The 14,237-nt window shown below is 37.4% G+C and overlaps 2 protein-coding genes across 3 annotated transcripts in view; one reads left to right on the top strand and one right to left on the bottom strand.

Moving 5' to 3' along the window:
• The window catches only part of SYTL5 (synaptotagmin like 5), a 273,738-nt gene extending 260,322 nt beyond the window's left edge, over positions 1-13,416 (top strand). Inside the window, exon 19 of the mRNA XM_070502421.1 lies at positions 13,140-13,416. The gene's annotated coding sequence lies outside the window, so the exon portion shown is untranslated. The remainder of the gene's footprint in view (positions 1-13,139) is intronic.
• Positions 1-14,237, bottom strand: part of SRPX (sushi repeat containing protein X-linked) — a 92,943-nt gene that overhangs the window by 7,839 nt on the left and 70,867 nt on the right. For both annotated transcript variants that reach the window (XM_014853051.3, XM_014853052.3), the window contains one exon: positions 13,881-14,002. In XM_014853051.3, the coding sequence (XP_014708537.1) occupies positions 13,881-14,002 (122 nt within the window). The remainder of the gene's footprint in view (positions 1-13,880; positions 14,003-14,237) is intronic.

Genomic DNA, 14,237 nt, shown 5'->3' with positions numbered 1-14,237 from the left:
CTCATAACCGAAATAAGAAAAAAAGGGAGAAAGGGGTCACAAAACAGAGTAGGTAGACGAATAAATAGAATCTGAATAGGATAGTAAATATTCAACTATAGCATTAGGATAAAGGGAAGGAAATCACCAAAGCAAGGACAATCTTATCACTCTAACTACAAACTCACAACACAAATTTGAATAAGACATGAAAATAATAATTTAGGAGGAGAGGAGGAGAGGGCCTGAAACAGTCTAGGCTAAGAGACCACCAGAAAATGGACTATATTATACACGAGATTCTGAATACAAACTTCAGGGTAGCCACTAAACTAAAAAACAGAACAGAGACACAAAACATAAATAAGGAAAAATCTAAGAAACCCAGCATAAGAAATTGCAGAAGTCAATGGGTAGGCTAAAACACACAGGATGAGAAACAAAGGAAACGCAGGAAAATGAGCAACAGAATGACAGCATTAAGCCCTCATGCATCAATAATCACCCTCAATGTAAACGGATTGAACTCTCCAATAAAAAGAAACAGAGTAGCAAAATGGATTAAAGAACAAGATCCAACAATTTGTTGCCTCCAGGAAACAGATCTCAGCTTCAAGGACAAACACAGGCTCAGAGTGAAGGGGTGGAAGACAATACTCCAAGCTAATAGCAAACACAAGAAAGCAGGTGTCGCAATGATTATATGTGACAAAACAGATTTCAAGATAAGGCAGGTAAAGAGAGACAAAGAGGGACAATATATAATGATCAAAGGGACACTTCCTCAAGAAGAAATAATGCTTATAAATATCTATACACCCAATATAGGAGCACCAAAGTTCATAAAGCAACTATTAACAAACCTAAAAGAAAATATCAAAAATAACACAATAATAGTAGGGGACCTCAACACCCCACTCACATCAACTGACAGATCAGACAGAAAATCAACAAAGAAACAGTGGAGCTAAACGAAAAGCTAAAACAGTTGGACTTAATAGATATATATGGAACACTCCATCCAAAAACAGCAGAACACACGTTCTTCTCAAGCATGCATGGAACATTCTTAAGGATAGACCATATGTTGGGAAACAAGGCAAGCCTCCACAAATTTAAAAAAATTGAAATAATAACAAGCATCTTCTCCAAACATAATGCTATAAAGCTGGAAATTAAACAAGAAAAAAGCTGAGGAAGGCACAAGGATGTGGAGACTAAACAATATGCTATTGAACAAGCAATGGATCATTGAAGAAATTAAAGAAGAAATCAAAAAATACCTGGAGACAAATGAAAATTATAACATGCCATACCAATTCATATGGGATACAGCAAAAGCTGTATTAAGAGGAAAATTCATCGCAATACAGGCACATCTTAACAATCAAGAAAAATCCCAAATAAGCAATCTTAAACTACACCTAACCGAATTAGAGAAAGAAGAACAAAGTCCAAAGGCAGCAGAAGGAGAAAAATAAGAAAAATCAGAGCAGAAATAAATGCTACTGAAACAAAAAAAGGCAGTAGAAATGATCAATGAAACAAAGAGCTGGTTCTTTGAAAAGATAAATAAAATTGAGAAACCTCTAGCCAGACTTACAAAGAAAAAAAGAGAGAAAGCTCAAATAAACAAAATCAGAAATGAAAGAGGAGAAATAACAACAGACTCCACAGAAATACAACGGATTATAAGAGAATACTATGAAAAACTATATGCCAGCAAAATGGATAACCTAGAGGAAATGCATAAGTTCTTAGACTCCTACAATCTCCCAAAGCTTAGTCAAGAGGAAGCAGACAATTTGAACAGACCAATCACAAGGAAAGAGATTGAAACAGCAATCAAAAGAATCCCAAAGAATAAAAGCCCAGGACCAGATGGCTTTCCTGGGGGAATTCTACCAAACTTTCAGAGAGGATTTAATACCTATCCTTTTCAAGCTATTCCAAAAAGTTAGGGAGGATAGAACATTCCTAACACATTCTACGAGGCCACCATCATGCTGATACCAAAGCCTGACAAGGACAGCACAAAAAAGGAGAACTACAGGAGAATATCACTGATGAACATAGATGCAAAAATTCTAAACAAAATTTTGGCAACCAGAATTCAGCAATTCATCAAAAGGATCATACATCATGATCAAGTGGGATTCATACCAGGGACACAGGGATGGTTCAACATCTGCAAATCAATCAATGTCATACACCACATCAATAAACTGAGGAATAAAGACCACATGATCATCTCAATACATGCAGAGAAAGCATTTGACAAGATCCAACAGCCATTAATGATAAAAAGCTCTGAACAAAATGGGCATAGAAGGGAACTACCTCAACATAATAAAGGCCATATATGACAAACCCACGGCCAACATCATACTCAATGGGCAAAAACTGAGTGCCATCCCCCTGAGAACCGGAACGAGACAGGGATGCCCTCTATCACCAATCTTATTTAACATAGTACTGGAGGTCCTGGCCAGAGCAATCAGGCAAGAAAAAGGAATAAAAGGAATCCAAATAGGGAGGGAAGAAGAGAAACTCTCACTGTTTGCAGACGACATGATCTTATATATAGAAAACCCCAAAGAATCCATTGGAAAACTCTTAGAAGTAATCAACAACTACAGCAAAGTTGCAGGGTATAAAATCAACTTGCATAAATCAGTAGCATTTCTATACTCTAATAACGAACTAACAGAAAAAGAACTCAAGAACACACTACAATTCACAAATGCAACAAACATAATAAAATACCTCGGGGTGAATTTAACTAAGGAACTGAAAGACTTATACAATGAAAATTACAAGGCTTTTCTGAGAGAAATGGATGATGACATACAGAGATGGAAAGACATTCCATGTACATGCATTGGAAGAATAAACATAGTTAAAATGTCCATTCTACCTAAAGCAATCTACAGATTCAACACCATCCCAATCAGAATCCCAATGACATTCTTTACAGAAATAGAACAAAGAATCCTAAAATTCGCATGGGGCAACAAAAGACCCCGAATTGCTAAAGCAATCCTGAGAAAAAAGAACAAAGCTGCAGGCATCACAATCCCTGACTTCAAAACATACTACAAAGCTACAGTAATCAAAACAGCATGGTAGTGGTACAAAAACAGGTGCACAGATCAATGGAACAGAATTGAAAGCCCAGAAATAAAACCACACATCTATGGACAGCTAATCTTCGACAAAGGAGCTGAGGACCTACAATGGAGAAAAGAAAGTCTTTTCAACAAATGGTGCTGGGAAAACTGGAAAGCCACATGTAAAAGAATGAAAATTGACGATTCTTTCTCACCATTCACCAAAATAAACTCAAAATGGATCAAAGACCTAAAGGTGAGACCTGAAACCATAAGGCTTCTGGAAGAAAATGTAGGCGGTACACTCTTTGACATCAGTATTAAAAGGATCTTTTCAGACACCATGTCTTCTCAGACGAGGGAAACAATAGAAAGAATAAACAAATGAGACTTCATCCGACTAAAGAGCTTCTTCAAGGCAAAGGAAAACAAGATTGAAACAAAAAAACAACCCACTAACTGGGAAAAAATATTTGCAAGTAATACATCTGACAAAGGCTTAATATCCATAATATATAAAGAACTCACACAACTCAACAACAAAAAATCAAACAATCCAATCAAACAATGGGCAGGAGACGTGAACAGACATTTCTCCAAAGAAGATATACAGATGGCCAATAGGCCCATGAAAAGATGTTCATCATCACTGAGCATCAGGGAAATGCAAATCAAAACTACACTAAGATATCACCTTACACCCATTAGAATGACAAAAATAACTAAAACAAATAATAACAAATGTTGGAGAGGTTGTGGAGAGAAAGGAACCCTCATATACTGTTGGTGGGAATGCAAACTGGTGCATCCACTATGGAAAACAGTATGGAGATTCCTCAAAAAATTAAAAATAGAACTACCATACGACCCAACTATCCCACTACTGGGTATCTATCCAAAGAACCTGAAATCAGCAATTCCAAAAGTCCCATGCACCTCTGTGTTCATTTCACAATTTTTTACAATAGCCAAGATGTGGAAGCAACCCAAGTGCCCACCAACAGATGACTGGATAAAGAAGATTTGGTATGTATATACAATGGAATACTACTCAGCCATAAAAAAGAAGAAAATCATCCCATTTGCAACAACATGGATGGACTTGAGGGAATTATGTTAAGTGAAATAAGCCAGATAGAGAAGGGCAATCTCTGGATGACTCCACTCATGTGAGAAATTTAAACATGTGGACAAAGAGAACAGATTAGTGACTACCAGGGGAAAGGTGGGGTGGGAGGTGGGCACAAAGGATGAAGTGTTGCACCTACAACATGACTGACAGACAATAATGTACAACTGGAATTTCACAAGATTGTAACCTATCATTAACTCAGTAAAAAAGAAAAAAGAAGGAAAAAATAAAAATGTCTTAAGGGACTTATGGGACAACAACATCAAGTGGACTGACACTCACATCGTAGGAGTCCCAGAAGGAGAATATAGAGAGAAAGGCACAGAAAATTTATTTGAAGAAATAATGGTTGAAAAGTTCCCTAACCTGGGGAAGCAAACAGATATCCAGATCCAGGAAACCCAGAGAGTTCCAAATAAGAGGAACTTAAAGAGAGCCACACAGAGACACCTCATAATTAAAATGTGAAAAGTTAAAGGCAAGGAGGGAATCTTAAAAGCAGCAAGAGAAAAACCACTTGTTACTTACAAGGGCACCACCATAAGGCTGTCAGATTTTTCAGCAGAAACTCTATAGGCCAGAAGGGAGTAGCACAATAAGTTCAAAGTACTGGGGGAAAAAACATGCCAACTAAGAATACTCTACCTTGTATTCTTGGACATAGAGTTTCCCAGCAAGCAAAAGCTAAAGGAGTGGCCACCAACAGACTGGCCTTAGAAGAAAAGTTAAAAGGGTTTCTTTAACCTGACAAGAAAGGGTGATAATTAGTAACAGAAAACATATGAAAGTATAAATCTCACGGGTAGAGGGAAATATATAGTAAAGGTAGTGAATTAATCACTCATAAAGCTCGTATGAAGGTTAAAAGACAAACGTAGTAGAAATAACTATAACTACAATCATAAGTTAAGGGATACACAAGATTAAAAGACGTAAAATATGACATCAAAAACAAAATGAGGAGAGAGTAAAAATGTAGACCTTTTGAATGTGTTCACACTTAAGTTGGTATCAACTTAAAACAGACCATTATAAACATAAGTTTTTATATGTAAGCCTCATGGTAACCATAAAACAAAAACCTATAGTAGATACACAAAAGATAATGAGAAAGGAATCTAATTTTTAAAATGTTTAAAAAACAATTTTTAATATGGCAATAAGTACATACCTATCGATAATTCCTTTAAATGTAAATAGACTAAATGCTCCAATCAAAACACATAAAGTGGCTGAATGGATAAAAAAAAAGACTGATCTATATGCTGCCTATGAGAGAGTCACTTCAGACATAAGGACACACACAGACTGAAAGCAAAGGGATGTAAAAAGATACTCCATGCAAATGAAAACCAAAAGAAATCTGGGGTAGCTCTTCTTACCTCAGACAAAATATACTTTAAAACAAAGACTGTAATAAGAGACAAACAAGGGCATTACATAATGATAAAGGGGTCAATCCAATAAGAGGATACAACACTTGTAAATATTTATGCACTCAACATAGGAGCCCCTAAATATATAAAGCATGTATTAACAAATCTAAAGGGAGAAATAGACAGCAATACAATAATAATAGGGGACTTTAATACCCCCACTTACATCAATAGATAGATCATCCAGATAGAAAATCAATAAGGAAACATTTGCCTTAAACACCACATTAGACCAGATGGACTTAACAGATATATACAAAACATTCCATCCAAAAGCAACAGAATACACATTCTTTTCAAGTGTACATGGAACATTCTCCAGGATAAATTATATGTTAGGCCATAACAACTCTTAATAAATTTAAGAAGACTGAAATCATATGAAGCATCTTTTCTCAACACAATAGTAAGAAACCAGAAATCAATTACAAGAAGAAAACTGGAACATTTACAAATATATGGAGATTAAACAACATGCTACTGAACAACCAATGGGTCAATGAAAAAATCAAAAGAGAAATTAAAAAAATACCTCAGACAAATGAAAATAGAAATACAACATACCAAAACTTATGAGATACAGCAAAAGCAGTTCTAAGAGGGAAGTTCATAGTGATAAATGCCTACCTCAAGAAACAAAAAAACCTCAAATAAACAACCTATGTTTACACTTCAAGGAACTAGAAAAAGAAGAACAAACGAAGCCCAAAGTTAGTAGCAGGAAAGAAATAAAGATTAGAGTGGAAATAAATGAAATGGAGACTAAAGAGATAATAGAAAAGATGAAACCAAGAGCTGTTTCTTTGAAAAGATAAACAAAACTGATAAACCTTTAGCAAGACTCACCAAGAAAAAAAGAGGGGTCTCAAATAAATAAAGTCAGAAATGAAAGAGACATAACAACTGATACTGTAGAAATACAAAGGAGCATAGAATACTATGAACAATTATACAACAACAAATTTGACAACCTAGAAAAAAACGGATAAATTCCTAGAAACATACAACCTTCCAAGACTGAATCATGAGGAAATATAAAATCTGAACAGACCAATTAATAGTAAAGAGATTGAACCAGTAATCAAAAACCTCCCAGGGGCCAGCCCAGTGGCACAGTGGTTAAGTTTGCATGTTCCGCTTTGGCGGCCTGGGGTTCACCAGTTTGGATCCCGGGTGTGGACATAGCACCACTTGGCAAGCCATTCTGTGGTAGGTGTCCCACATATAAAGTAGAGGAAAATAGGCATGGATGTTAGCTCAGAGCCAGTCTTCCTCAGCAAAAAGAGGAGGTTGGCAGCAGATGTTAGCTCAGGGCTAATCTTCCTCAAAAAAAAAAACCTCCCAAAAAACAAAAGTCCAGGACCAGACAGCTTCAATGGTGAATTCTACAAAACATTCAAAGAAGAACTAATACAAATCCTTCTCAAACTCTTCCAAAAATTAAAAGAGTAGGGAATACTTCCAAATTCATTTCACGAGTACAGCAACACCCTGATACCAAAATTAAACAAAGACACCACAAGAAAAGAAAATTACAGGCCAATATTGCTGAGGAACATAGATGTAAAAATCCTCAACAAAATATTAGCAAACTGAATTCAACAATACATCAAAAGGATCATACACCATAATCAAGTGGGATTTATTCTAGGGATGCAGGGATGGTTCAACGTCCACAAATGAAAAAAATGATACACTACATTAACAAAATGAAAGATAAAAATCATATGATCATCTCAATAAATGCAGAAAAAGCACTTGACAAGATACAACATCCATTTATGATAATATAGAGGGAACATACCTCCACATAATAAAGGCCATATATGACAAACCCACCGCTAACATCATACTCAGTGGTGAAAAGCTGAAAGCTTTTCCTCTTATATCAGGAACAAGACAAGGATGCCCACTCTCACCACTCTTATTCAACATAATATTGGAGGTCCTAGCCAGAGCAATTAGGCAAAAAAAGGAAATAAAAGGCATCCAAATTGGAAAGGAAGTAGTAAAACTGTCACTATTTGCAGATGATATATTACATATAGAAAACCCTAAAGATTACATAAAAAAACTGCAATTGGTAAATATGTATTTATTGCCATTTTGTTACTTTTTTTTCTGGGTGTTTTAGTAGTTCTTCTCAAATCAAAACTACAATGAGATATCACCTCACTCTGGTCAGAATGGCTATAATTAACAAAACAGGAAACAAGTGTTGGAGAGGGTGTGGAGAGAAGGGAACCCTCGTACCCTGCTGGTGGGAGTGCAAACTGGTTCAGCCACTATAGAAAGCAGTATGGAGATTCCTCAGAAAATTAAGAATAGATCACCATATGATCCAGCTATTCCACTGCTGGGTATTTATCCAAAGAACTTGAAAACACAAAGGCATAAACATACATGCACCCCTATGTTCAGTGCAGCATTATTCACAATAGGCAAGACCTGGAAGCAACCTAGGTGCTCACCAAGAGAGAATGGATAAAGAAGAAGTGGTATTTATACATACTGGAATACTACTCAGCCATAAGAAATGATGAAATCTGGCCATTTGGAACAACATGGATGACCTTGAGGGTATTATGCTAAATGAAATAAGTCAGAGGGAGAAAGTCAAATACCGTATGATCTCACTCATAAGTAGAAAATAAAAACAACGACAAACAAACATATAGCAACAGAGATTGGATGGGTGATTACCATAGGGGAAGTGGGGAGGAGGGAGGGCAAAATGGATGATTAGGCTCACATGTGTGGTGATGGAATATAATTAGTTTTTCAGTGGTGAACATGATGTAATCTACACAGAATTGGAAATATATTACAATGTACATCTGAAAGCTATATAATGTTATAATCCAATGTTACTGCAATAAAAAAGCTGTTAAAACTAATAAACAAATTCAGTCGAGTGCAGGATACAAAATCAATATACAAAAATCTGTTGCTTTTCTATACACTAATAATGAGGCATCAGAAAGAGAAATTAAGAAAACAATCCCTTTTACAATTACATGAAAATGAATAAAATACCTAGGAATAAATTTAACCAAGGAAGTGAAGGCCCTGTACACTGAAAACTGTAAGACACTGATGAAAGAAATTATAGACAACACAAATGGAAAGATATTCAATGCTTATGGATTAGAAGAATGTTGTTAAAATGTCCATACTATCCAAACCAATCTACAGATTCAGTACAATCCCTATCAAAATTTCAGTGGTATTTTTTTTTTTTTTTACAGAAATAGAACAATCCTAAAATTTGTACAGAATGACAAAACATCCCAAATAGCCAAAGAAATCTTAAGAAGAACAAAGCTAAAGGCATCACACTCCCTGATTTCAAACTATAGTACAAAGCTATAGTAATCAAAACAGTATGATATTAGCATAAAAACGAACACATAGATCAATGGAATGGAATAGGGAGCCCAGAAATCAACTCATACATATATGGTCAATTAATTTATGACAAAGGAGCCAAGAATATACAATGGGGAAAGGACAGTCTCTTCAAAGATGGTGTTGGGAAAACTGGACAGACACATGCAAAAGAATGAAAGTAGATCGTTATCTTATACCACACACAACAATTAACTCAAAATGGATTAAAGACTTGAATGTAAGACCATAAAGGTCCTAGAAGAAAACAGACGGCAAGCTCCTTGACATTGGTCTTGGTGGTGATTTTTTGGCTCTGACTCCAACAGCAAAGGCACCACAAGAAACAAATAAACAAGTGGGACTACATCCAACTAAAAAGCTTCTACACAGCAAAGGCAACCATCAACAAAATGAAAAGGCAACCTACTGAATGGGAGAAAATATTTGCAAATCATATGTGATAAGGGGTTAATATCCAAAATATATAAAAAACTCATATAACTCACTAGCAAAACTACAAACAACTCAATCAAAAAAATGGGCAGAACTGAATAGACATTTTTCCAAAGAAGATATACAAATGACCAACTGGTACATGAAAAGGTGCTCAGCATCACTAATCATCACGGAAAGGCAAGTCAAAACTACAAGGAGATATCACTGCACACCTGTTAGAATGGCTATTATCAAAAAACAAGAGATAAGTGTTGGCAAGGATGTATAAGAAAGGGAATCCTTGTGCCCTGTTGCTGGGAATGTAAGTTGGTGCAGCCACTATGGAAAACAGTATGGAGGGTCCTCAAAAAATTAAAAATAGGACTAGCGTATGACCCAGCAATTCCACTTCTGGGTATTTATCTGAAGAAACTGAAAACACTAACTAGAAAATATATATGCACCTCCATGTTCACAGCAGCATTATTTACAATAGCCAAGATACGAAAACAACCTAAGTGTCCATTGTTGGAAGAATCAATAAAGAAAATTTGTATATATATATATATATACACAATGGAATATTAGTCAGCCAGAGGAACAAATACAATCTTGCCATTTGTGACAACATGGATGGACCCTGAGGGTATTAGGCTAAGTGAAATAAGTGAGAGAGAAAGACAAATACTTTATGACCGCAAGACAAACAAACAAGCTCATAGATACAGAGTAGAGATTGGTGGTTGCCAGAGGTGGGGAGGAGGGGAGAGGGTGGGGGAAATGGGTGAAGGAAGTCTAAAGGTACCAACTTCCAGTTATAAAATAAATAAGACATGGAGATGTAATGTGCAGATGGTGAATATAGTTAATAATACTGTATTGCATATTTGAAATTGAAAAAATATTTTGTAACTGTATGGTGACAGATGTTAAATAGACTCACTGTGGTGATCAGTTCGCAATATATACAAATATCGAATCATTATGCTGTACTCCTGAAACTTATATGTCAATTACACCTCAATAAAAAAACTAATATGAGTCTAAAAATTATGGGATTCTTGGTCCCTTTAATCCTTCAGACTGCTTGGAAATTTTTCTAGGGAGCATGAATTAGCCCGTATGTCCAGATCTAAAAGAAATGAAGAAAGCAGGGAGGTGGTGACCATGCAACACCAGGCACCCATTCTTTCCTTTATGCTGCTGCCTTTCAATTGTTTTATCATGGCTTCAGTGCAATTTGAAAGTAGTATTCTAATGAGACAAGGAATTTTTTGATTCTCCAGGCATTCTGCTTCTCCTTCTCTTCTTTCATGCTTTCCATTCTTTGCCTAAATTGGCTCTTTTCCTCTGTGCTAGACTCTAGGGTGGAATTCAAATGGAAAAAAAATTAAAACATCCATCTGTCAAGTCCCTTGTTCCTCACTGATAGGTCCGATAAAGGGGACATGCGGCCTGACACCAAATCCATTAGGTAATGCATGTGAGTGATCATCTCTGCATGACACTTACCTGAACTATCTTCTGGCTACACACTGATGATTGACTCTCTTTTTATAAGCTGCTTTGCAAAATTTCCATTTCAAAACTGTGAAGCCTTTAGTAACACGCTAGGCCAATAGTTCTCACAGTGTGATCCCCAGACCAGAAGCATCAGCAACATCTGAAAACTTGCTGGAAATGCAAATTCTCAGGCCCCATCCTAGACCTACTAAATCAGAAACTCTGGGGGTGGGGCTGCAATCTGCGCTTTAACAGCCCTCCAGGGGATTCTGTTGCAGGCTAAAGTTTGAGAACCACTGCAGAATTCATTTATGCAACTTACTTGTTGCTTAAATTGTCCTCAGCCTACAGAGATCTATAGTAGCTCCAACATATATACTTGAATGATAGAAGTTTTTTTCTCCTTCAGATTTTTCTGTTTTTCAAATTTGAACAGTTTAAAATCACATCAAGATTTAGTAAAGGTTCCCTTTATATATATCTGCAATCCAAAGCAAAATGTTTAGCAAATTCGGCAAGAGGTTTTTAAAAAATTATTGACATAAGGAATGAGCAGGTTAGTTCTAAATAAGCAACACCTTCATAAAACTTACTTTGAGAATTTTCGTTATAAAATTTTGGATGTCAACATGGTCCTCCCTCTTGAGCTTTGTGGTCTTCAACTTGAGTAATTAGCAAATACACTCTTAAAGGCTCCTATCACCCCTAGGAATAGTCAAGCTGTTTTAATTTAGAGTCATTTACTCCACTTACTTGGCACCAACATGGTGCCAGGCACTGTGCTAGGTACCGGGTAGCAAATGTTGAAAAGATCTGGTACTGACCTCAAAAGTGTTAACACCCTAGGGTGGTGCTAGCTGCAAATCCAGTAGGACAAAAAATATATACATATATATAAAAACTTAGGAGTGTACCCAGCCATCTCCCTCCTTCAGCCAACTAAAGAGAATTCAAGCATCCTCTATTTTTACTCCCATCCCTGACCCTCTGAGTTTTTGACCTTGGTGTGGATGGGGAAGACTCTCTTTAGGTGGAGAGGTATAAATCAAACATGGGATGGTTCAAAAGGCAGATGAAAAATAGGGGAATGAGAGAAAGAAGATATTGTGTCAACCTATAACACTGCTTGCCAAGGACATATTTCTATCACATAATCTCAAGGAATTTCTGTGACCCTCTTTGAACAACTGTGATAGTGATACCAGCCCTGATATCAGTTCCCCTACATTAAACCCAGTACACATGGGGTTAAAACCAAAAGCACTCATCCTCTTTCCCTGCTTCTCTAAGTTACACTCATATGGAAATATTGTTTTTTTTAAACCTTTGTATCCCTGAACTTCACAAGGCAAATAGAAATGACAAATTGTTAAAAGCCCAGGTGGCCTCACACTGAAGTTTTGGCTAATTACATGTTCTTGAGGTTTGTTACAGGGAAACTGATGTCCAGAGAATATCAAGAGGCTGAAGTTTCCCAGACCCCAACTCCTCAGCTTCCTGGCACCAGAATCCACCATCCACCCTGAGGCAGACAACCAAGGACACCCCCTGCAGATTCCCTTATCTTGCCATCCCCTTTCCTGCAAGCAGCCTCACAAGGCCAAATGCAAAGTGAAGATGAAAACTAACCAGAAAAGTCCAGACAGTCAAGGGAAAAGAAATTTTGTCTTCAAGGCCAAATGCACACTAGTGGGAAGGCGCCAGTCAGCAAAGCCACACGCTCCCCTTCCTTACCTAAAACCCCAGCACATGCTCTCCCTCCCCTACCTAAAACCCCAGATAAAAATCCCTACCTTTCTTCCTTTGAGGAGGTGGATCTGAGTTCTAACTCCTATCTCCTCATCTGGCTGCCTTTTGATAATAACAATAAACCCTTTCCTTGCCATAAGCCTGGCGTTCCAGTTTTTATTTGGCCCCTCTTGTGTGGTGGGTAAAGCAGCTGTTTGTGGCCAGTAACAATAGGGTTTGCCAAGTCCTATTTCATTTTCTCCTTCCTAGGAATAGACTGCATTTCCCAGCCTCGTTTGAAGTTTGATCCCCATCATGTGACAAGTTCTTGCCAATGGACTGGGAAAGAGAGCAACTTTATGCCTCCAATGTGAAGCGTAAAAGAGGGGTGTGGTTGGTTTTTTACTCTCTCTTCCCCTTTTGCAGAAATCTGGAAGCCATGTGTTCTGGATGCTGATGCTGCAAGATAGTGGAGCCGCCATCAGCCTGGGGCCCTGAGAGACTATGTAGAACAGAGATCGGCACCCTCCCTTGCAGTGTGTGAGAGAAAAAGATGGGTGAGAAAGGAAGATTTTAAGGAGTTTTGCTTTAGCCTAATTATCCTTTTCACAGTGGTCAAGAGATACAAATTAAAATTTGGGTTGTTCTGAAATTACCTTTTGGATGTTGAATTCTTCTTTAATGTACCATTACTCACAGTCTAAACACCAGGGTTCTGGCTTTATAAGTGTTACCAAAATAAAACATAATTGTTAAAATGGGGGTATGGACAAGTGCCCTGGAAGCATGGAGGAAAATGAGGCCAAGCCTGGAAAGGCTAATTGGATGCCTGCCCTCTTAATAAGAGCAAGGATTGCTTAAGTCCTTTCTGCAGGCTCTCCCCTACCCATCCCACTCCCACCAAGGGAAGGAAAAAAAGAACAAAGACAAAGCAAAAACACTTAGTTGGAGGGGGAAAGAAGAGAACCCTGGTAATTACCCAGTACATGATATATCTGGAGAAGCAGCAACATGCCAATTAACAAGGTTATAATACTCCTGGAATAAAAGCAATTAAACATTGAAGGTTACCTGGAATCAATACTGGAGAGAAAGAAATCAGGCAACCTGATCAGAAACAAAGTGCATTTATAGAGGATAGAAGTGAAGGACAGGACTTCCCCCTACCTGAGCTGCAGAGCTAGAGCTGGAGGCATAATCTTTGCTCCTATCCTGCCGATGAGGGTGGGGAACACGCCTACCAGCTCCACCACGGTGATGTGTCGAAGATCCAGGCCACACTGTGCTTGCTGGAAAAAAAAAAAAAAAAAAAAACAATAGTGGAAGAAAGAGTCTTCCATGTCAAACTACAGACTGACAGAAGCAGCGCTGGTCTGTTTTTGGAAGTTTATTTGCCCACTCCACACTGTCCTGAAAATAGTTGAGAAATTGGGGCTGAACTGGTGGCTATAAAACCTAAATACCTTCCTAGAGGAATCATCCAGAAATGGCTTGGCAATGGCATTTTGAAAACCTAAGCAAAAT

This window comes from Equus asinus, chromosome X (genome assembly GCF_041296235.1).
Source record: "Equus asinus isolate D_3611 breed Donkey chromosome X, EquAss-T2T_v2, whole genome shotgun sequence".
In the NCBI taxonomy this organism is placed as follows: domain Eukaryota; kingdom Metazoa; phylum Chordata; class Mammalia; order Perissodactyla; family Equidae; genus Equus; species Equus asinus.
This window is presented reverse-complemented; position numbering and strand designations above follow the sequence as displayed.